General features: G+C 35.8%; 3 protein-coding genes across 5 annotated transcripts in view; all 3 read left to right on the plus strand.

The window, feature by feature from the left end:
• LOC127503399 (sialoadhesin-like) overlaps positions 1 to 23,916 on the plus strand; it is a 200,278-nt gene that overhangs the window by 19,665 nt on the left and 156,697 nt on the right. The gene's annotated exons all lie outside the window — the stretch shown is intronic.
• LOC127503691 (C-type lectin domain family 4 member M-like) lies at positions 2,781 to 4,598 on the plus strand. 2 transcript variants are annotated; one of them, XM_051877775.1, is made up of 5 exons: positions 2,781 to 2,952; positions 3,234 to 3,440; positions 3,520 to 3,629; positions 3,893 to 3,996; positions 4,094 to 4,598. In XM_051877775.1, the coding sequence occupies exons 1-5, from the start codon at positions 2,844 to 2,846 to the stop codon at positions 4,248 to 4,250; spliced, it is 687 nt and encodes a 228-aa protein (XP_051733735.1). In that variant the 5' UTR covers positions 2,781 to 2,843; the 3' UTR covers positions 4,251 to 4,598. The 2 variants fall into 2 exon arrangements, with proteins under 2 accessions (XP_051733735.1, XP_051733744.1); XM_051877784.1 differs by having other exon boundaries at positions 3,309 to 3,440.
• On the plus strand, positions 7,462 to 15,416 carry LOC127503433 (GTPase IMAP family member 9-like). Of its 2 annotated transcripts, XM_051877229.1 has the most exons (3): positions 7,462 to 7,569; positions 10,738 to 11,670; positions 13,883 to 15,416. In XM_051877229.1, the coding sequence occupies exons 1-3, from the start codon at positions 7,515 to 7,517 to the stop codon at positions 14,662 to 14,664; spliced, it is 1,770 nt and encodes a 589-aa protein (XP_051733189.1). In that variant the 5' UTR covers positions 7,462 to 7,514; the 3' UTR covers positions 14,665 to 15,416. The 2 variants fall into 2 exon arrangements, with proteins under 2 accessions (XP_051733189.1, XP_051733199.1); XM_051877239.1 differs by lacking the exons at positions 7,462 to 7,569; positions 10,738 to 11,670 and having other exon boundaries at positions 13,876 to 15,416.

Here is a 23,916-nt window from a genome sequence, read left to right on the forward strand (position 1 = left end):
GTTCTTTCAACTTAATTTTGATTTAAAAGTTAACATTCTAGGAACGTTGATTTGTAACATTCCAAGAACATGAAATGCTCAGTTTCCTTAATGTTAGTAGAATGTTATTTAAAGGTTAGTATGATGTTCCTGAAACATTCTTTCAATCATTCAAACTCCTGCTGTGAACAAGCACTGAAAGAAAGAGAAATAAGAACACAAACTACAACTTTCTTCAGCCACAGCCTTAGATGAACTGAAGATAAAAGTCATTAAATCTCTCAAGATCTGATTAAACAACTCCACAAACAGCATTACCAGCTTCACTTATTACTAACCAGACTGACTTTATTTCTGTCACACGCCAGTTTAACCAGCATAGATCATATAATCTGAGCTCTAACATCATTGTTGTTTTGTTTGTTTGTTTTATTTTAGGCGATCAACTGTTCAAACTATGGAAGAGCCTTCAGTGATCTACAGCAGCATCAAATGAGTGACAGACTGTATTATGTTGTTTTATAAAGCCTTTCCACTTTACTTTGTATGTTCAATACGGCTAATGCTTCAATAAACCTGATCAGTTATTAACCTCCATGCAGTTTAAAGGGATCATGAACTGCGTTGTTTTATTGTTTTATAATGTTTCCTGAGATGCACTTAAAATGTTAGTATGCTTTTTACATCAAAAATTTTAATAATTTAGAAATAAAAGGCTTTTTTTCCTACCCTGATTTTAGTCCTCTTATTTGAACGCTCTGTTTTAAGCGGCGTGTCTGCTGTAAGACTTCAGTGTAAACGCCCACTGCTGTGATTGGCTGACATCTTTACATATGAAATAGACAAGTATTACTCACTGGAAAACTTTTAGCACGTTTTTATTATTACAGCTCTCAAGGTTAACTAATCATGAAAAGTGCTGCATTACATCTAGATCTATAGCATTATATTTAGATAGTGGCATGAAAGGTTGCAGTGATGAACATTGTAGTCGATCACAGACATTAAGCGCATGAAAGTAGTGATCTTGTCATTGTAACTCAATTTCTGCACACTAATGAATGCTTTCATCATAAATAACAGTGCACACATGATTTAATATAATATAATAAAGAGATTAATTGAATAAAACGTGAGTTTTGGTGCGTCCAGAACTCAGTCACTGATAATTGATTGACCGCTCCAGCGATTGCATTCTTTGGTCACTTTTTTTTATATAATTTAATCACCAGATAACAGATCATAATAACAGAATGAAATCTATCAGTGATGTGACAAACAAAAAATATGAAGGATTTTGAGAACAGTTTTTGCTCAAATCATTTTGAAGTTCAATGTCATTCAGACTTAAACACATATCAAGAATCAGTGTATGAATCTCAATAATGGTGACAATCAAAAGCTTCATGCCGCAATGCATGCTGGGTACCAGCATAGTACAAGACTCATCCATGACTCCCAGCATGCATTGCAGCACGAATAAATTATGCAGCTGAATTGTCTGGTTATTTTTTCTAATTCTTATTATTTGCTTTTTTTTTTTTTTTTTTTTTTTCCTGTTGTTTTTGTGTTGACTTTAGTGTTCAGATGATCTGTTTATCTTTTTTTTGTTGATTGTCACCATTGTTGAGGTTCATTTGCTGATTCTTGATCTGTGTGTATGTGTCTTAAAAGGACTTAGCAAAGTTGTGTGCACAGTGTTTTTTTTTTTTTTTTATTGTTATTTAATATTTGAGACTATCTGGTTAAAACGCTGCTATAAGAAATAATGTGAAGTTTTTAACAGATTAGACTGGATGAAATCAGATAATCAGACAACTACATGATGATAATATCCTTATTGTCAACAAAGAGCTAGCATCATCTGATCACGATTTCTTTTGCTGTACTTGTCATAACAAACAATTATCATAGCCAAAAGAGTCAACTGCACAACTAAAGCAAACACTGATCACCATAATGGTGACATTAAACCAAACCATTACTTTCAGACAGACATCAACATCTAAACCTCTTTTTCTCTCAATAAGAACTTTTGTACACATATGACAGAAATAAAATAAATCTGATTTGTAATAAGTGAAGCTGTAATGCTGTTTTTGGAGTGCATGAGCTTAACGTCAAACAAATGTTGGGTTTAGAAATCAACCTGATTTTCATTTCAACCAAGATTTGACATCTGAGGACACAGGAGTCCATATCCAATGCTCGATGGGAAACTTCTTGCTAAACATTTATAAGAATGTTAGGGGATAATGTTCTAACAATGTTATCACAAAATATTTTTTGGATTTTTTAAACTAATGTTATGCTGCCTTTTAGGAGAATATTCTGGGAAACAAAAATAAAACTTGCAACTGAAAACATTAGCAGTACATGTTCTAAGAACATTCTTATAACAATACAATTTCTAGCCGGGACTGCGCTTTGCCATTTTTCATGCCATGGACAGTCTTGCACACTTCCTGTTGCGTGCCAAGACCACAAGTGTGGATATTTCAACAAGCCCAGAAAACATCACCATCACAGCAGAGAGAGAGACCCGTTCATTTTTTTTTTTTTTTTTTTTTTTTTGATCTTTCTGTGACAAAGTTCTGCAAAGTTTGTTAAAACTTTACTGTCATGGTTTTCATTTGTTCTGAACTATATGTTTGCATAAAGCATGCTGATCCTTATGCTTAAAAGAAGAAAAAAAAAAAAATGAAATTAAAAAATCTGTAGTGATTACATCATCTGTTACCACTTCTTCATTGTGATTTTGTAACCCGTTTGTCAGAGAAAATCACTTCCTGTGTAGGTTTAGCACTGTTTAAGAAACACTACTGATATTTCTAAACAACACCTCTCATCTGTGAAGATGAATAATGGAGTTAGATAGCATTTATCAGAATATTGAACATGAAGATGTAAAGGACACACGTGGACCTCAAATACAGAGTCAAAGCCAGGATGAAGGACAAAAGCAAAAGCAAAGTAATCCGAAAGTTTATGAACTGAAAACTGTTTCAATTTAAATTTCAGTTTTGGTTTTCTATACACATTGTTTCAATGTTTCTGCTTTTATATGAAGTGTATTTCATGGAATTATTTTTCTATTTTCTATGTTCTTGTTCACATATTTTACTGTATAGCAAGTTTGTAATTTTAACAGAACACACTTATAACTAAAGACAAAGTTGGATTAATGGTTGATTTGAAATGTTATATCTTATATTATGAATTGTTTTTAATTGATGCCTGTGTGTTTTCGTCAGGAGGAAGTAGATGTTTGGTGTTGATGACAGTGTGTCTCGGGCTCATTTGTGTTCTTCTGCTGGTCTTCATCATAGTGCAGCACATCTCCATCACAGCAGAGAGAGAATCTCTGTCCAGTAGTTACAAAAACTTACAGGACAATTACACTGATCTAACACTGAAGAACCTGGACTTAGAAACTGAACTAAGGAAGTTATACGAACAAGGTCAGTACAAACGGATTTATATGTATATTTGCATTTTACAAAACAATCAATAAATAAAATTGTTTATGTTTATTGACAGGCAAAGGCAGGTTTTTCATATCCAGTGAGACGAAGAGCTGGTCTGAGAGCAGGCAGTACTGCAGGGCTCATGGTGGTGATCTGGTCATTATCAACACTGAAGAGAAGCAGGTGAGTTCACAGTTCAAGGTAATTCTGTTGTGAATACTGAAAAAGATTTGGTCTTAAACACAAACATCCAAACCATAATTAAAATAAACAGTCACACCAAAGTCTCATGTTTTAACACTGCTAGGAAAATAAATGCTATAATAATATAATAACAAACATCTTTCATATAACTGTTCTTGTCTTCTGACAGTCGATTACCAGATGAAAACTGTAAATGTAATTATGATTCTCACTCTTTTTGTGTTTTATGTATTTACACACAGAGGTTCATATCTTCTTTAGTCAAAGAGATTGTGTGGATTGGTTTGACTGACATTGAGAAGGAGGGCAACATGAAATGGGTGAATAATTCACCACTGAAGCAAGGGTAAGTGACAAAACACTCACAGAAAACCACATACTCTGTTCTAGTGAGTAATTACTTTTAGAGCTCTTCAGGAACTGAATATGATTGTGTTATTCAGGTACTGGGAAGAAAATGAGCCAAATAATTCTGGTGGAGAAGACTGTATTGAACTGGATCCTGCAAAACCTGTCCTGAACAACTGGAATGACAACCCATGCTCAGAGATGACAAAATGTGTTTGTGAGAATTTCACATCCGTTCCTGCATCTTCATGATGGTTAATTGATTTTTCAGCTTTATTATTTTAATTGCATCATTTCTGATGGTGCCTGTCAGCAAAACCTGTCACCAAATAATTCTAACAAACTTTATGCTTTCATGTTTTTGTTCATTTTATGTAATTTCCAGAATTAAGAGTAGCTATTGAGCTTTAATCTATTAGAAGAAAATAATAAAACTGCCATACATAATATCCTGTTTCTCATATTTTTCTGAAATAGATGGTCTGTGGATTAACTGAATTTTTTCCACTCTTTGTTATTTTATGGAAACAGTGTAGTCACAACATTTCTGATAATGTGTGTCTGGGAAATTTTCTCTTTGAATAAAATGGTCAATTGTCATTATTATCTCAGCATTTTTGTTTTTATGTCATTCTCTTTGCTTTATTGGGCTATAGGGCTATTTATTGGGATAGATTTCCTCCAGTCCAGCAGGGCGCAGCAGAGAGCAGGTTTATCAGACTGAAGTGATCAGAGAGGATCAGAAACACCAGATTCAGGGCACTTGCTGCAGTTTCCTGCATCATCAATACAAAGGTCCAGTTTGGCCTGTTTAAGGGTGTTTGAGTCCATTTGAGTGATCACAGATTCCTCTTGTTGGCTTCTGAAGCTGATAACATGTGCTTGAATGTACAGCACACAGTCATATGGGTCTGCAAAGAGTTTTTAAGTTGGACTGCAAGTTTTTATTCTTGTCGAAGGCCAGTGTGATATGAAACCACTTCCTGTTTAGGGTTAGCACTGTTTAAAAACCCTCTAAAGATCACAGCTGATCTGTGAAGATGTATTGTCTGACACAAATAATGGATTTAGAGGACATTTATTAAAATGCTGAATGCAGAGATATCAAGGACACATTTGGATCTCAAACACTGAATCACAGCCAGGATGGAGGAAAAGATCAAAAGCAAAGTAAGCAGAAAATTACTTTAAAGAGGAAATGGTGTCACAGGTGTTGTTAAAGATGTCACTAATGTTTGAGGAATGGTTACATACAATTTAAGAAAAATATGTCAGTGTTTATGCTTTTATATTTAATTTAGTAATATTGAATTATTTTTATTTACTTTTTTTAATGTTCTTTGGATATTTTACCATATATAAATGATTATCTTATAAAAGAATATTCTGTAAAATCTCTATTCACAGCATTATCTAAAGACAAAGGTACGGTAGATTACCCAAAAATGTTGATTTGAAACTTAATTTCTAATAATATGAAGGGTATTCACTTATATCTGTGTGTTTCTCTCTGTTTGTCAGGAGGAAGTCTGTGTTTGGTGTTGATGACAGTGAGTCTCGGGCTCATTTGTGTTCTTCTGCTGGTCGGCTTTGGTTTGGATTTTGAGTTCATTCAGTGTTAGTAAGTGCGTGGTAAATTTGTATAGGGTGGTGCTGTGTGTATTGAAAAGCTTGTTAACCGTTGTGTAGCCTAGACCTACAGTCTACCTCGACACTTCAGTTTTCATGGTTGGAGCTATTCAGCTTGGTTTCAACTAGTTTCGCCACAGAGCCCTTAATGTTCACATGTTGGGCTTGTATCGAATTCAAATGGATTAAAGCTGCAATATGTAAGATTTTTGCAGTAAAATATCCAAAAACCACTAGGCCAGTGTTATATATTTTGTTCACTTGAGTACTTACAATATCTTAAATGTTTGTAATTATTTGTAAATCGTGAGAAAATTGCAATTTTAACCAAGGCTCCGGGACGTGTGAGGAGTCGCCTGTCAATTGCATCATATCCACGTTTTCCACGTCATACCCTCGGTTTCCGGTTTTATTTTGTGGAAACCATAGAAACACCAAAGACGCTTTAATATATTACATGTTTTAATAGACAAGGGAACAACTGTTCGGTTACATTTATAGACAGAAAACGAATTATTGTTATATAGCTCAACACGTTTAGTCTTATTGTTTAAAATAAATCTAATTTTCTTGTTAATTCGTTTTTTTTTGTTTGTTTTTTTTGCGAGTACCATGCTTTACCATCAGAGAAAAACACTATTTTGTCAAGTAGCTAACATAGCATAATCAGATGCAGCTTTATTTTTAGTAACAGTAATACAGAATTTTCTCCATCATGCAATACGTTTTAAAATTAATCGCATGCCATTTATCAACACAAGCCATTCAGCATTTAATATGATATTCTAAAATCGATCTAGCTTATACTGCAGTGTGTCTCAAACAAGTGTCTCACAGCAGCCACCAAGCAAGCCCACAGAGTAACGTTATAACATTATTTTCAACACACTCAAGTTTATCTAATATGATAAACAGAGCTGCGTTACCTCATACTCATGACCGGAAAAGCGGAAGCGGCGCCGGCGACGGCGGCATGATAAAAGTTCCGCTGCTCGTGAGGCGTGTGTTGCGCAATCGCTCCAGCGGCCTCGTTCAGCTCCCACAACACTCGGTCCTGTTCTGCTTTATACTACAGTAACGTTAATAATCGCATCCATGAACATGATTTCTGTCCGAGTCCAATCCCTATTCTTTTCCACTGGCTGTGATGTAAAGACCACATATCCCAAGATTCCACGCTCATACTTGGCATCATCAAGCTACGACTTTGTTTTGAATAGGCGACCTCTAGCGGACGAAAAACTACATACTGCACCTTTAAGCGACTGCTGTGGTTATCACTTCAACAGAGAGGTGAAAGCGTGAAGCGAGTTTGTCAGAGCTGTGTGTGAGATTGTCGTTTCAGGGTGTTTGTTTCCCATGCACTTGCAGCACTCCAGTAAATAACAGCGCTTAATATGTGGGTGCGTGGTGGGGTTTTGGCCAGACAATCCTCTTCTCGGCCAATCACAGGCCCCCTCCTTGCTCGAGCCCTGGGGCTTCAGCCCCACCTAGCCCTTATGTTAATCCGGCCCTGACCAGAGCGTTAGACTCTGAATGAGATCAGTGATTCATGCCAATAAATCATAATCAATAAACAGCCAACATCACCTGTTCACATTATCTCTTTGCTTTCCTTTCCATAACAAATGTTATATTGTTACACACAGTACAGCAGCCACAGGAAAACTAGGGTTAGTGGTTTGACGTGTAGTCTCTATGGCTAATCATTTGATGTTTGTGTGTAGATCTTATGCATATATGAACATAAAAGTGATTTTATTTAAAAAAATGTACATGTATGGGTGGCAACTATGACTGTTGAAGCTCCGCCCCTCACTTCTGTTGGTGCTGCAGGTCTTCCGTTTTACATTAAGACTGAAAATTTGAGATTTTGAGGAAGAGAAGATGTACAGAAGAACGAGAAGCATGGGAGACAGAAATTGTGCAAATGAGCAGTCAGGTCAGTTAAAAGTTATTAAAATTCCCTTATTAATCTTACATGCAAAAACTAAACTTAAGCTAATGTGTTTGGAATGATTAATGACATGCTGTAATGACTTTGTTGGTATTCACTCTTTTTTTCAATAATTCAGCAGCCACTAGTCAATTATACGTTTACGGTTACCACACCTCAGGGCATCTTTCATATGTTTTATTTCAAGATGTTTTAGGTTATTAGCCTATCTCTAAAACGCTATAATTTTGCACAAAATCCGCATTTCCGACAAGTGTCTCGCTGCAGACAACACGGATGCACAGAAGCAGCCTCGGGCTTTGATCTCTTTGCGGTGACATCACAAGCGCTCGCGAAGTCGAAACCGGAAATAAGCTGCTGACATGACTGCACAAACAAACACATCACGGTCGTGTTTGTCTCTGCTCTAATCAAACCTGATTACCCGGCGTCTGCTGTTGACACAAGAGACCCTGAAGTTTAAAACGGTCTATTTTTAACTGCAGTCAAACTGCTGATATAAGGGCAGATCGTAGCTCTTAAGGTTAAGTGTGAAATGATGTACAAATCATAAAAAGTACATGCATTCATGTCTGCTGTAAATGGAAATTATCCTGTTCATTGTTCTTAATGGGTGTGATGATTATTTAACTTGTTTCACGTCAGACACATGATTTTATAGCTAAAGTAAAAAAAGCGTCTTTGTATTTCTTGTATGAAGGTGACCAGACGTCCCTGTTTTCCGGGGATAGTACCGGTTTTTGGTGTTATGTCCCAGTTTTTCAGCACGTTCAAAAAACAAACAAACAAACAAAACGACCAGTATAGAGCATCCTGCTCGGGACAATCGTGTGGTGATTCACCAACAACCAACAGAGGGCGCTGCGAGCTACTTCGTGATATGAAGAACATTACATAAACCTAAACGAGACCAGATCAGAGCGCTTTTATCAAAAGATACATCGTTAGTAACATACTAACTATTCATATAAAATTAAATTAATAGCCTACTGTTTGTATGTGCTGCTTTGTAACAGGACCTCAACAAGGTGAGGGACTGTTTTGTTTTTTTAAATGTCACATCTTAACCATATCACGTGGTGACAGTAAATTGGCTTGCAACAATTACATTTGCAGAAAAAAAATAATTTATGCTTAAAATGAGCCTAAAATGCAAAATAATAAGCCTGATTAAAGATAGTTATATTTATTTGCAAGCACAATCATAACAAAACATGTGAAAAATTTAAAAAGTTAAAAAAATATTTGTTAAATACAGTTTTATTTATCATATCTTCTCATGTTTTTTTTTTTCTTTGTTTTTTTTTTTTTTTTTTTTTTTTTTAATAATGTGTTTTTGTAAATACATTATTTATTTATTTGTTTTAATATAATATGGTTTTGAACTGCATGCTGTTTACAATGGTTGTGTTTAGTGTTTTTGTTTGTTTGTTTGTGGTGAATTGTATTAAAACCAGACCAAAAATCCTAATAATCAAACAAAGTCAGAGTAATAGAGTCAGAATAATTATTAATGTTAATAATAGCCTAATATAGAACCCCTAATACATAACCCATTAAAAAAAAAAAAAAAAAAAAAAAAAAAGTATTGTCCTTTAATTAATGGATAATAACAAATAAGATTTCAGTGATATTTTGACTACTCAAATAGGAAATCCAGTTTCCATCTTTAGATGTGCATATGTATTTCTTCATAATAACCTACTGTTAAACCACGTATTGCAGACCATTTAACATGAGCTGTGCTGCAAGTACAGTAAGTTTCATAAAAGAAAAGAAGAGGAATTGCCATACCACTATTTTAGAGACCAGAAAGAATTTGACAAAATACAGTTATTGATTGTTATGACTTTAGTAAATAATCATAAAACACTCATGTGACACCTGAAACAGTTTAAATATTTACAGTTGATATTACTGAACAATATAATACATATGATAAATTATAACATAATGAACAAAATATGAATGATGCACATCAAAGTTATCAGAACAATTATTACTATTACTTAGTGAGTTTCATAATAAAAAATAAATAGCCAGTTACTTGGGCTTTGTGCTATTGAGCAGATCATTAGATTCATCATTAGATTCATCTTTGCAAATACTCAAAAATTGTATGTATGCATAAATGTAAAGACAAAGATGAATAACTCAGCATCATTATTCCTGAGAATCCTGCTCTGAGGAATCTGTCCAGGGCCTCAGCAACTTTTGTCATTATTTATAAACTTTCTGAGATTAAACATTTATTTTTCAGAAGTGTATGTGCAATATATGCACACAATAACAGATAAAACTTAATGAATATTACATGTAATGCTATTTTTGTCTTGATGTATCAATATATAGCCATACATTGTCAATGCATATTGACAAAGCACTAGTTTCCCATATATGGAAATGTATTACGTAATATATCGCATTACATTTTGCAGCATATTCTCATATATTGTTGTTTCATAAGGGTATGACTGGAGCTGAATGAATTAATCATCATATACACACGATTACAGTTGGAAAGATTCATGCTTTGTTTTTGAATGCCCAAAGTAAATAATCTTAGAGTTAGCTATAACAATTTGAGTTGTTTACTTAAATGTTTTGAGGTAATCGGTATCCTCAAACATTTTGAGTATTCTGAACTTAACAGGTTTTACAGTGTCAACTTAGTAAACCTAGCCAGAATAATCCATTCATAGCCATATAGTCCAATGTGTAAACAAAATGATTTAGGCAAGACATATCAGCAGAAACATCACTACCTAAAAGGTATTTGCTGCCACCCCCTCTGTTACAATATATTCAGTTCCACCGGGTGGCACTTACATGAATATTCAGGATATTCCCCCTAGAGTTGTCAAAAGTACTGACTTCGGTACCACGTTTATTTTTAAGGTAAAAGTTTGATTAATAGCTTTAAACATTATTGACTCCAATATTCTTCGATATGTCAGTTGAGGCATCCAACACCAGAAAAGTTTACAAAGCACTGGATGGAGGAACAATTTGCTTGTGATAGAGCACTACACATTGATAGAGTGTGTTAGATACAAATACAAAAGCAACATCTTAACACACAAGTGAGCAGGCTTGTTAAAAAAAATCACTGAAGCATTTATAAATCATTAAGAGCTCTAAACTGTTTGACAGGTGATTCACAGGATCTGAGGATTGTGCTGCTGGGAGTCTCTGGAGCTGGAAAGAGTTCAACAGGAAATGCAATACTGAGACGAGAGGTGTTTAAAGAGAGCAGAACCAGAGAGAGTGAGATACAGAGAGGAAGAGTAGAAGACAGAAACATCTCCATCATCGACACTCCAGGATTCTTCAACCCTCACCTGACTGATGAAGAGATGAAGAAGCAGATGACGAAGAGTCTGGATCTCTGTTATCCTGGTCCTCACGTGTTCCTGCTCATTGTCAACCCGGAGACCTTCAAAGAGGACAAGAGGGATGTTGTGGAGCAAATTCAGGAGATCTTTGGAGCTAAAGCTTTGAAGTTCACTATGGTGCTGTTTATTGGAAAAGAAAAAATGTCAAACAGAAAATGGATGCTCTTTATGGATAGTGGAAATGTTCAAGACTTAGTCAGTCACTGCAGAGGTAAACATCACTCCATCAACAGTAAAAATGAGATTATTCCAATTCACATCACAAAGCTTCTGGAGAAGATTGATGAAATCATCAAAGAGAATGATGGCCAGTATTACAAAAATAAGATTTACTCAACAAAGAACAGAAAAGAAAAAAGAAAACAAAAGGACGAAAAGGACAGAAAAAAAGAGCAAAAGAATGAGATGAGACAAGAGCCAATAAAAATAGTACCTGAGACATTTAAAATGGACAGTGTAATGGCAGAGAGAACAGAAACGATAAGTCGTATTTCTCGTGTGAGAGAAACAGAGAGAACTCATGTATGTAAAGAAAACATTGTTGAAGGAAAGGAGGTTCGTACATCATCAGTAAGATCAATCTCATTTGAAAGAACGGAGGGAGAAAGTACAGTCCAGACACCAGAAACAAGAAGAATATTGGGCCAGAATACACAACAGAAAACAACAGAACAACATTTGGCCAAAGGAGGTGAGAATATTTAATAAAATTATTTCATATACCTTTTCCCAAAAGGCAAGACATTTTCTCGAAACAGTAACACATTCCTTAAAGAAAAAGAACCTCTAAACACAAAATAAAGCCCCGGTCTTGGTCAATAAACAGTTAATCTACATGGGTTTTCAAAACAACCTCTATAAAATGTACAGCCTTTATAACTCTGCAACATACTACTGTCAATACAAAGAATGCAGATTATTTATAAATTAATAAATTATTTTTACAACATGAAATAATAGTGAAAATGAAAGATGCATCAAACTTGGTGACTGTACCAAATATCCATACTTCCCTACTAGAAATACAGTATGCCAAATGGTAGGTGAAATATACATATTTCACCTATTGCATCTGCACAGCTTCTGACCAACTAATTTGTGTTAATTAGCTTATAACAAAGGAACATTATGGGTTCAAATCAATTGCTGAATTATTTCTTCTATAGTGACATTTAAAAAAAAAAAAAAAAAAAAAATCACTTTTAAATGTAAAATAACATGAAATTTCAACTACAGTCACTAGTTGGCTGCAGAGCATTTTAAAAAAAATAATTAGATTTATGTTGACATTATAAAATCATTATTATGACAATAAAAAATGTTTAGCATTTTTTTTTGTACTGAATATAATTTTTTGCAATTAAGACACACTATTATTGTCTGTTAGAGCCATAACAACATTAAAGGGTTAGTTCACCCAAAAATAAAAATTCTGTCATTAATTACTCACCCTAATGTTGTTCCACACCCGTAAGACCTTTGTTCATCTTCAGAACACAAATTAAGATATTTTTGATAAAATCCGATGGCTGAGTGAGGCCTGCAAATCATGTGATTTTGGTGCTCTGAACCACTGATTCGAAACAAATGATTCATGAAGCTTCATGAAGCAGTGTTTTGAAATCGCCCATCACTAGATATTGTTGAATAAAGTCGCTATTTTGTTATTTCTGGTGCACAAAAAGTATTCTCGTCACTTTATAATATTAAAGTTGTAGTCACTGTAGTCACATTAACTGTTTTAAATATGTTTTTAGTAGCTTTCTGGGCATTGAAAAAGGGAGTGTTATTGCTGGCGATGCAGGCCTTACTGAGCTATCGGATTTCATCAAAAATATCTTAATTTGTGAAGATGAACGAAGGTCTTACAGGTGTGGAACGACATGAGGGTGAGGGTGAACTAACCCTTTAATTATTTGTAATATTTTTTTCCCTTATATTAAGAATGATTATGTTTTTTGATAAATATATTGATTTTGTGTTATTGCATTGTATCACATGACATTGACTAGTTTTATACGTGTTGCGTATGCGTAAGAAATTTTGAAGAAGAAGGAAGGGTTGGAACTAGACAGTCTTTTCGCTGTAAAAAAAAAACAAAAAAAACTGGAATTCACGTTTTTGTAACTGGAATAATCGTTAAGAAGTTTTTGAATTTCTCTTATAATGTAACTTGACAAAGAAAAAGTAAACATTTACAAGACAAGTTTTGGATTCATGCGTCAAATCCTTTTTCACATATATAGTGGAAATGGTGAAGAGAAAGAAAAAGAAGAAAAAGTAATGATTTTATTGTTGTCCCATTCATTTCAATGAACATCCTGAGTGTTTTTTTTTTTTTTTTTTTCACACTAACATTCAACCAGATATCATTCCAATTAAATTTTTTGTTTGTAGAGCTAGCAAGTGTTGACAAAGTCGTGAAGTTTCATGACATTTAGATCAAGGGAACTTTTTTATTTTTATGTTTTTATAGAAAATGTCATTTGGGGACAGTGCATAAGGGTTAACACTGATCTGTGCTTATATGAGAAGCACCAGCAGAGTGTTAAAGTAACACTGAAGTAATGTTGAAGTTAATGAGAAAATTACATGATTAATTAAGTGATGATTGAGAATTAGTGATGAACACCTGCTGTTAACAAACAGAATCACTGAAGGAAAGGGAAACAACAGAAAAATGAAAAGCAAAACAAGCTGTTGTTTCTCTTTCCTTCAATGGTGTGGTGTTAACAGTGGGGATTTATGTGTTTGATTGATCTTGGAACTGAACTCTGCAGGACATCAGCTGTCCAGTAGCAGGGTTGGAAACCCCTGCTATAGCTGGAGACTATAATGCATATAACTTTATTTAGCATGTTTGCATCACTTTCCTTCTCTTGTTTTGTCTTCAATCATGTCAGATCTCAGGATTGTGATGGTTGGTAAAACTGGAGCTGGAAAAAGTGCAACAGGAAACACCATCCTGGGACAAAAAACATTTGATGCAAAACAATCTGCTCAGTCTATGACTGAGAAATGCCACCAACATCAGCAGGTAGTGAAGGGTCAAACCATCTCAGTGATCGACACTCCAGGTCTGTTTGATACATCAGTCAGTGAAGAAAAACTGAAGGAGGAAATAGCGAAATGTGTGGAGATGTCTGTTCCTGGTCCTCATGCGTTTCTGCTGGTCATCAGACTGGACGTGAGATTCACAGATGAGGAGAAAAACACAGTGAAATGGATTCAAGATAACTTTGGAGAAGATGCTGCTCGTTACACCATTGTTCTGTTCACTAGAGGAGATCAGTTAGATATATCTATAGAGGAGTTTCTGGCAGAAAATAGGCAGATTAATGAGATAGTCAAACAGTGTAAAGGTGGTTATCAGGTTTTCAGTAACAAAGGTGAACAAAATCAATCACAGGTCAGTGAACTGATCGAGAAGATTGACAAAATGGTGAAGGAGAACGGAGGAAGGCATTACACAAAGGAGATGTATAAAAGCACTCAGAGGAAAATATTGCTGAAAAAGGCAGCCTTAGTGGGAGCGGGTGTAGCAGGTGTAGGAGCAGCAGCAGCTGGAGGTGCATTAATTGGCGTTACTGGTGGAGTGGCACTGCCTGCAGCTTTAATGGCAGGAGGTGTGGCTCTAACTGGAGGAACAGCTGCAAAAGCTATTGTAGATAAAGTTAAGAAGTAATATGTTGAGCTTACTTAGAAAACCTGTGGAAATTGATTGCCTCAAATTTTTTAAGCAAATTAGTTCATGACTTTTTGACAAAGTTGATAAAGCGTACTGCAACTTATAATGTATAGGTTTACAAGATGACTTAAGTATTGGTAACTCAATTTGACAAGTTCTGCCAACAAAACAGTTTACTTAAAAATCTGCTGATTCATATTACAAGAAAAACTTGTGGAAACTGATTGTTTTTTAATTCTCAAGCAAGTTGTACTCAAAACTATGAGTCGTTATTACAAAGACAGACAACAGATCGATAGCACAACTCCAGGACATTTATTATTATTACTTAAATAGAAGATAAAAAGATTGATGTCCCTTTTCTGACATCTTGTAATTCTAGATTTACCTGGCCAAAAGTCAGCAAAGATTTTTGTTTTCCTGTCTTAAATCTTCAGTAACAAAGGCCCTGTTTACACCTGGTATTACTATGGTGGGGGAAACTTTAATCTGCTGATTGGTCAGTTTGAATGTCTCAGTTTTGGTCTTTAGTCACACGGTCAAGGAAGGGATAAAATAAGATTGTAACTGCTACTCGGTCTCTTTTCTTCGCTGGTGCTGTCTTTTCTCTAGCTCTCTTCTCTGCTCTCTCTCTCTGTTAACATTATACATACATGCTGGGTACAATTAACTGTATATGTTTTATCATCCTTCATCTATTTTGTAATCATTTCAAGTGTAACCATAATAAAATACTGTTATTAAACCTTTTCAATTGTACATTATGTGCTAACTAGATTTGATTCAACATTAACACTGAATCGTTACCCATTGTATTACAGTAGTCACACAATATAGCAATGCTCTCATGAGGCAAATCATTCAGCATCCACAGATTATTAGTTCGCTAGAGAAATGAACTCTTTCACTAAATATATACACTATCCCAGCTAACAGCATTTTGTTATAAGAACAATCTCTAAATACGTTCTCTAAATGTTTTCTTGACGTTAGAGGAACGTTTTTATAAGGTATAATGTTCCTCAAACGTTCTTTCAACTTAATTTTGATCTAAAATTCAACATTGTAGGAACGTTGATTTGTAACATTCCAAGAACATGAAAATGTTCAGTTTCCTTAATGTCAGTAGAATGTTATTTAAAGGTTAGTATAATGTTCCTGAAACATTCTTTCAATCATTCAAACACCTGCTGTGAACAAGCACTGAAAGCAAAGAGAGAGAGCATTTGATTGGTCAGAAAATCTGATGAGAAGCTGATTTGCAGAGAGATTGTAAGATTTGAACGCATATATCTTCTAAATGCGAATTTAGTTTTTAGCTGATGTATCCCAATTCAGAGGCTGCATCCTTCGAAGGATTTCTGCTTATTAGAATGTAAATTGACTACTAGCCTCTGCAGAAGGACCATCAATACTGTACAGAAGAGCTTGTGAGTGAATCACGTGACATAATAACCAAAGCTGTCCAGCAGGAGGCGACTGTGGGGGGAAAAACTAACCTTGTTAGTTAAAGATGGTGAAATAATAGAGCTGGAAGTCACGCAGTATTGCACTATCAAATTAGTAACAGTTGCCATTTTAACATAAATTTTAACATCAACTTGTCAAACACAGTAGAGTATAGAATTACCAGAAAACTTGATTATTTATTAGAAGAAATATATAAGAAAATACGGTTTCTTTACATATAAATATTGCATTTTGCCATTTAGAATGTTCTTCATTTACAATGTTCTTGACTTCAAAATTGTTGGGTTTTTTTTGTTTTGTTTTGGGGTTTTTTTTTGTTTGTTTTTACACTACACTGAGAAAATATAGACTAGTGAACAATAATCTACTCGCAGCTTCTTATAAAATCTGGTTACATAATCCTGTGCTCTAAACATCTTGTGGAAATGTATTAAATTAACTTTAAAAGATCATTATTTCCCTTTAAGCAGTTTCATCTCAGTGATGATGATGATGTTCTGTTAAGGGGGAAGGAGAGACAGAGACATTTCTGCCACTGTGTGTTAAAAAAAATGTGTTAACCACAGAAAGTCCTTCACTGTAAATCTAAAGTGCATGAGTTAAAACAGTCAGTCATTTGGTTGCTGTTGATCTGATGAGCTTCAACACGGTAAGACAAACACATTCATACTTAAATAAAAACTGATGATTATTTCTATAAATGAAGCTCATTTAACGCATGATTCCTGACATGAGAAATATCTTCTGTACATCTAATGATCAGTTCATTTACACACACTGATGTTGAGCACTAATAATCTTCAGATGTTCAAAGATCTTACTAACACTAAGAGCTGTTTAGAGTGATGAACATACACTGTTTATGAGTATATGAGTGATGATTCATGATGTATTATAGATATATTTTATGCTGATGTTGGTCAGAATGGCTCCTGCTCTTCCTCTGATCTTTCTGCTCATGATTCACGGTGAGTCTCTGTTTCATTCACATTAGAAACAATCTGTTTTTATTAAATTTTATTTGTATAAAACTCCATAATGAGTGATTATTGAGCAGTTTTCTGTTTTGTTATTTCCTTTTGAAACAGGAAGTTAGGCTGTGTAGCACCAGATCATCAATATTTTTGGCCATTTTTTATGAACATGAACTAAAAGCTACAAAACTCACATTTATTTGTCATTTGTTGTATTATTTGATAGAGCAGCATGTTGTCTGTTGCTGATTTCTTTGCACTGTTTTCACACGTCTGTCTCTTTTCATTTCTGCTTTTCTGCAACACCTTCCTTCAAAGCTGATGAAGTAAATCACACTGAGATCCTTTATAACTCAATAGATTGTGAGAAGATGAGCTTATATTTCCTGTAATGAGATGCTGTTTTCAAATATTAATAAAATATTGACATGTTTTCATGGTCAAACTGATAAAACAACATTTTCATCTTGATGAATTATGTGTTTCAGGGGTTTCTAGTGCTGATTGGGGTGTGAGTTACAGTCCTTCACACATCTGTGCACTAAAGGACTCATCAGTGATAATGAACTGCACTTATACATACCCTACTGGACATCAGATCATGAGAGTGTTCTGGACCAAAGGCCCTATACAAGAGGGTGTAGAGCTTAAAGATCTGTCTGAGGACCCTGAATACAGTCAGAGGCTTCAGTATCTGGGAGATAAACAGCAGAACTGCACCATCAGACTGAGTCACGTGACACTGAATGATTCACACGAGTACTATTTCAGATTCATCACTGATAAAGATGTGAAATGGACTGGCACTCCAGGAGTGACTCTTACTGTCACAGGTGACTTTCATGAGGTTTCTCTCTTCTTCTGTGCATTATGTTGAATAATAATCAGTGTATGACAGCAGCACTAGATATAATGTGTGTGTTGTGTTCAGATCTTCAGGTGGAGTCTCCTGAGAGAGTGACAGAGGGAGATTCAGTCCGTCTGACATGTAAAAGCAGCTGCACTCTGACTGACAGAGCAACATTCATCTGGTACAGAAACTCACAGCCATTAACTGAGAGAAGAGACAGAAACAATGAACTCCTGCTGCAGTCAGTCAGAAGAGAGGATGCAGGCAGATATAGCTGTGCTGTACACGGACACAATCACATCTCTCCTGCTGTTGAGCTCAATGTCACATGTGAGTATGAATTTATGTTTTTATTTTTGAAAAGCAAAAAAAAAAAAAAAAAAAAAAAAAGATTTGGATAATGTGTGTCTCTACATACACACTGTAAGCCTTAGTGCTCAATTCTGTTTTATTGCTCAGATGCGTTGTGTGGCTGTTCATTATTATTATTATTATTATTATTTTTATTATTATTATTTTATTTTTTATTTTTTTTAATGCAGCCTATTTGAGTGTGAACTGCACAGCAAAATCTTCAGAGTTAAATCAACACTGATTTATTGTCACTTTAACACTCTCCCAGCTAACAACGTAAGTTCTGATAACTTTGGCTAACATTTTGTCAAGGTTCTCTCAAAGTTATAAACAAACATTCTTCCAGTAATGTTAACAGTGTTTGTTCAACGTTATCTGGTCTTTAATAATGTTCTCAAAAGGTTTGCACAAAACCGTTATTTATACATTGTTTGTGGAAGTTTTATTTTAAATCTATACATAATGTTGGGAGAAAACATTCTTAGAAACAACTAACTTTAAATGAATAAGGCTGTATTTGCTCTGTTCTCATAATGTTGGCATATACCAATAACATAACAATATTATTATTACAAAATTATTAGTATATATAATATATATTAGGCTATATAAAAACATATATGAAATATCTTACCTTTCAAGCGACGTGGAAGCAAAATGACTAAAAATAAAATAAACTTTTACAGCGTTGTTATCTTTGCAAGCACAGACTGTTATTTAGTTTATCAGTCTTTTCATTATATAATTAGTATCAAACAAACAATAGTTCACAGTGATCAATGATTATTAAACGAAACCAAATAGGTGGTGATATGCAAGTATTTAAATAGCCATTAAACAGATGAAGAAGAAAGTAGTATGGCATGTTTTTTCTTAGCGTCCTTTCCATGATGACTCGTCGATTCAGTGCACTTCTGAGAATGTCTTGTGTGTTAAACGTAAACATAGGCTGCGTCCGAAAACTGAAAAATGCTGCCTCCGCAGGCAGGATAAGGAGGTAGAAAGGTAACAAGGCACATCCAATGATCGTTCCACATCCTGTCTCCTGAGATACCTTCATCTGATCGATTTTTGAAGGCAGCATAGATGTATCATTCGCTGCCTTTAATATCTCACAATTCTGCGCATTTCATTCCCTGACTGTTGAGCTAAAAAATAAAGATGGCATCTGAAATTTGAGGTTGGAGGTCAGTTTGTGTGTAAAGTGTACATTTTGACCAACTTTCCCCACTTTTGATGACATTTCTAGCGAGAAGTTAGCATTGTAGTAATTAAATATTCAATTTGTTGTCACCAAAGTGCTCTCCGTTTTGTTATCTATCATTAAATTGTTACGCTGCTTCGTGAGGTACATTTGTGCGCAAACGCTGCCTGCTAAGTCATTGCCTGACAGGGCAGTGAGGCAACAAGTCAGCTGCCTGGGTTTTCGGATGCAGCCCTACTCTGAATTGACTGAACTTTTACTTCTGGATGTGTTTTTGGAACCAGTATACCTCGAGTAAGCAAGCTTGGGTTAATCAACTTAGAGTTGATTAACCCAAATAGAGAATTTGATGCAGGGGCGTAGCCAGCAGACGGGCCTGACGGCCACTATATGAGTAGGCCCACCCAGTTGTTACAGAAATATTTTATTTATTAAAGTATTATTTCATTACGTTTCATATAATTACAAACATGACTGTGCCATCTCAAATCTTAAAATAAATGAAATGTGGTTTTGGATGATGCTTGATGAATTTGATTGACATCTGTGTTAGGCAATCAACGGTTATCCTGCCTGAACCATTTCGCGCCTGTGAGTTTGTTTTCACACATCCCACTGTACTTTACAGTTATGTGTTAGCTAGCAGCTGAAGTCAGCTGTAGTTCTTGTGTTTCTGCTCGTCTCTTTTTCTCTTCTCTTCTTTCCTTCAGTGATTCTGCTTGTTAACAGGCTTATTAAGGCTGAGATGAATCTATACTTAATATACACAGATTTTGTGGCTCAGATAAGGTCCAGTTTAGGTTTATTTCTTTGCTCTTGGCTGACATGTGGCATTGCTGTGGCCTGCTTGTGGCTCAGATCTGGCAAACAGAAGCGGCCCACACAAGGGCCGTAATTCATTGCAGCATGGAGGCCAGATCATCATGCCACATGTGCCAGATATAGGTCGGATCTGGGCCGACACAATGTTGCTATCTGGGATGTCACCAACCTGGGAAGAAGCTTGTTGTAGTCCAAACCATTCGTAATTGTAGGCCTTAAACTGCCATAACTTTAAAAGACAATATCTCCGTTTACATTGAACTTTCAGCGCTGTAACTTTACAGATACTGTTTATGCTCAAGCAGCAACATTACACACTAACTAAAGTTAAAAAAGTGAAATCGCAATGAACCACCCCTTTAAAAAATATTTCAAAAAACCCTGTATTGACCCGGGAGAGAACTACTCCATCAGCCCGCGCAGGACAACAAATGATGTTAACATTAACGTTACCTCGGGAACTAGTTCAGATGAGGCTGACGCAACAACCACAACTGATATATTCTTAGATTCCAAACTTGTTCAATCTTCAGCTGACAACAATTCAACAGTTTCTGGTCCTTTACTGGAGTGCCACCAATCAACTCAGTAGCCCATCCCGCCACAGGATTATGGCCCAGCGGATGTAGGATCTGCATGTGGAAATGACTGCGCAAGTGGGTCACTGAGTGGGTCACTGGGACAGAGTGATATCTGGCAAGGCACAGAGCTTCTCAAGCAGATGGTACAATGAATTTAAGTGGATGAAATACAGCTGGACTAGGGATGCAATATTTTGCAAGGCGTGCCGACACTTTACTGGTAGCCAAACTGAGCTAACTACTCCTTCGTGCGACTTGGATTTCAGAACTAGAAACACATTTGACAAACATGTCTCCGTCATGCTTGTGGAAAAAAGCACACAGTTGTGCTCAGTAAATTAAATGCATTCAGAGAAAGCCACATACCAAACAGCCGAGGGATTGCTTTGAATCAATTGCATGGGGATGCGCTTATACAAATAAACAAAGAACATTTAAAAGTTGTGCTCGACATAGTAATTCTGTGTGCAAAACAAGATATTGCTCTCAGAGGACACAGAGAAAGTAGTGACTCCCTTAATAAAGGGAACTTTCTTGAAATGTTTTTAATTGTTGTCCAAATATGACCCGGCCATTCGGACGAGGCTTGAAGATCTTCCGCGCGATTCAACACTCATGAGCCCTGACATGCAGAACGATGCGGTGACAGTGCTACTTTGGAAAATAAGGCAAGAACTACACGTTCCCAGTACTTATTATGCCATTCTGGCAGATGAGTACAAAGATATGTCGAAACAAGTACTCGTAGCTGTGTGCATACGCAGGATGCAGGATTCATTAAGGAAAGGACAGTTGGATTCATGAACACATTGGACCTGACTGTTGCTGGAATATCAGAAAAAAAAAAAAAACAGCTGATGGAGCCATTAGAACTAGACCCGCTTCTGTGTATTGGTCTTTGTTTCGACGGGGCAGCTGTCATGTCAAGGAACCATGGAGGTGTCCATGTAATCCTAAAACAAACATTTCCCAACACTATCTATGTTCATTGCTGCTCTCACAGATGAAATCTGGTTTTGTGCAGGGTGGTCTCAGCATCTGGACACATTTTTTGAAATTTTAAACTCTCTGCATACTTTCACTACTGGAGCTCAGAGACATGCTTTCTTCCTGGAAATTCAGAAAGAGATGCACCCAGATTGACAACCCTTAGAGCCCGAGTGACCTCCAGACACCCGCTGGAGCTCCAGAGCAGGTTCAGTAAGTAAAGTGCTACACCTGCTAGATGTAATTCTGGAAATGCGAGCCCAGTGTTCCGAGAAAAACGGCAAGACCAAATTTGAAGCAGATCCTTTGTTGCACCAGGTTCAAACGAAGAAGTTTCTGTTTTTGCTGGTGAAATTTGGAAGGATTTTTGAAACTACTGAATTTGCAACCAGGGGTTTGCAGAGCTCCACACTCTCTGTCACAGACACAATCAGTCTCATTGAAAATCTCAAATTGAAATTGGTCAAATTCTGAGACAATTCCGAGGGAGATTTTGAAAATATCCTAAAGTTATCTGACGAACTAATGACCAAGCATGATATTTTGGAGTGGGATGTCTCATCATCGTGTAAGCAAAATTTTCCCAGAAAGTTTTCCGATTTTGTAATCACTGGCACTGTGGACAAATGTTCACACTCTGGAGTTGGCAGTCGCGCCGGCGATACCACCTCGCTTTTCTTTTTTTTTTTTTTTATAAGTGTGAAAGAGACTCAAAATACAGAATTTGGTCACACATACAAAAAAAAAAAAAAATGTGCTTTTCGCAAAATAAAGAAAACAAACATGATGCGCGATCTGATGTCTCCCTTTCAGTGGAGTCATTTCTGAAATGCGTTTAAAAATGAACTGAAACTCAGCAAATACTTGCCACACAGACATGAGAGACATGTCTACATAATGCTTAGAATGTCTACAAGAAGTCAAACAAATATTCTCAGTTTATGTAATTCATTTGAAACCAAGGAGAGGTTCCTTCTTTTTCTTCTCACTTCATTATCTGTAATGAGCTGAGACCCCACACCCCCCGCGCCATTCACAAGGTAAATAGTTTAGGTGAACTGTATGCATCGCACCCCCTACAGAAAAGTAGTTTTTTAAATCATTGGAATGCATTCATTTGTTGGTGTTTTTGTGCTTCTTAGACCCTCCCAGGAACATCTCAGTGTTGATAAATGGATCTGGTGATATAATGGAGGGAGATTCAGTGACTCTGATCTGCAGCAGTGATTCAAACCCTCCTGCTCTGAACTGCAGCTGGTTTAAGGAGAATGAAAGCTCAGCTGTTGGATCTGGACAGAGTTTCAGTGCACTACAGAGTGGACGCTTCTACTGTCAGGCTCACAATCAACATGGATCTCAGAGATCAGACGCTGTAACTGTCACAGGTGAAGCTTTTATTAACACACTCCTGTATCTTCACATCATTCATCAGTTTGGAGAGTTAATCATGATGATCTTCCTCTTTCAGTTCATCATGGTGCTGGTAGGAATGTGATTGTGATCGCAGCAACATCTGGAGGATTATTCATCATCATCTTCATCATCATCATCATCTTTATAATGTAGCTCAGTTTAAAAAAAAAAACCCTTCAGTGATTTTATAAGTTCACTTTTGGCCTAACGTAGAAGGAAATGGCTCATTTGTAATTGATTATAGTACACATATTTTGAATGAATTTGATAGTCATTCATATGCTGTTAATGTCTGTCTTTATAACAGGAGGAAACGAAGGAGTGATAAAACTGAAGATCTCACAGTGACACAGGTAAATCATCCAGACACACGACTTTACAGAAACAGAAAATCACACGATCAGCCGTTATATGTGTTTCAGACTGTAACTGTACAGACTGATGGGAAAATAACATTATCAAAGTCTTAATTAACACAATCCAGAAAAAAAACATTCATAAACTAATAGTTTTATTATTTTATTATTATCTTTATACCAGTGATTCTCAAACTGTATGTACAGCGCCCTCAGGTGGTGTGACATAAAAACAAAA

This window comes from Ctenopharyngodon idella, chromosome 2, assembly GCF_019924925.1.
Source record: "Ctenopharyngodon idella isolate HZGC_01 chromosome 2, HZGC01, whole genome shotgun sequence".
Classification (NCBI taxonomy): Eukaryota; Metazoa; Chordata; class Actinopteri; order Cypriniformes; family Xenocyprididae; genus Ctenopharyngodon; species Ctenopharyngodon idella.

What these genes read in the sequence shown, in the direction of transcription:
- LOC127503691 (XM_051877775.1), top strand. Translation starts at nt 2,844, where the DNA reads ATGGAGTTAGATAGCATTTATCAGAATATTGAACATGAAGATGTAAAG. An exon ending in AAGGAAGTTATACGAACAAG is followed by an intron (nt 3,441 to 3,519) that starts GTCAGTACAAAC and finishes GTTTATTGACAG; the next exon opens with GCAAAGGCAGGTTTTTCATA. An exon ending in TCAACACTGAAGAGAAGCAG is followed by an intron (nt 3,630 to 3,892) that starts GTGAGTTCACAG and finishes ATTTACACACAG; the next exon opens with AGGTTCATATCTTCTTTAGT.
- LOC127503433 (XM_051877229.1), top strand. Translation starts at nt 7,515, where the DNA reads ATGTACAGAAGAACGAGAAGCATGGGAGACAGAAATTGTGCAAATGAG. An exon ending in TTGTGCAAATGAGCAGTCAG is followed by an intron (nt 7,570 to 10,737) that starts GTCAGTTAAAAG and finishes ACTGTTTGACAG; the next exon opens with GTGATTCACAGGATCTGAGG. An exon ending in ACAACATTTGGCCAAAGGAG is followed by an intron (nt 11,671 to 13,882) that starts GTGAGAATATTT and finishes CAATCATGTCAG; the next exon opens with ATCTCAGGATTGTGATGGTT.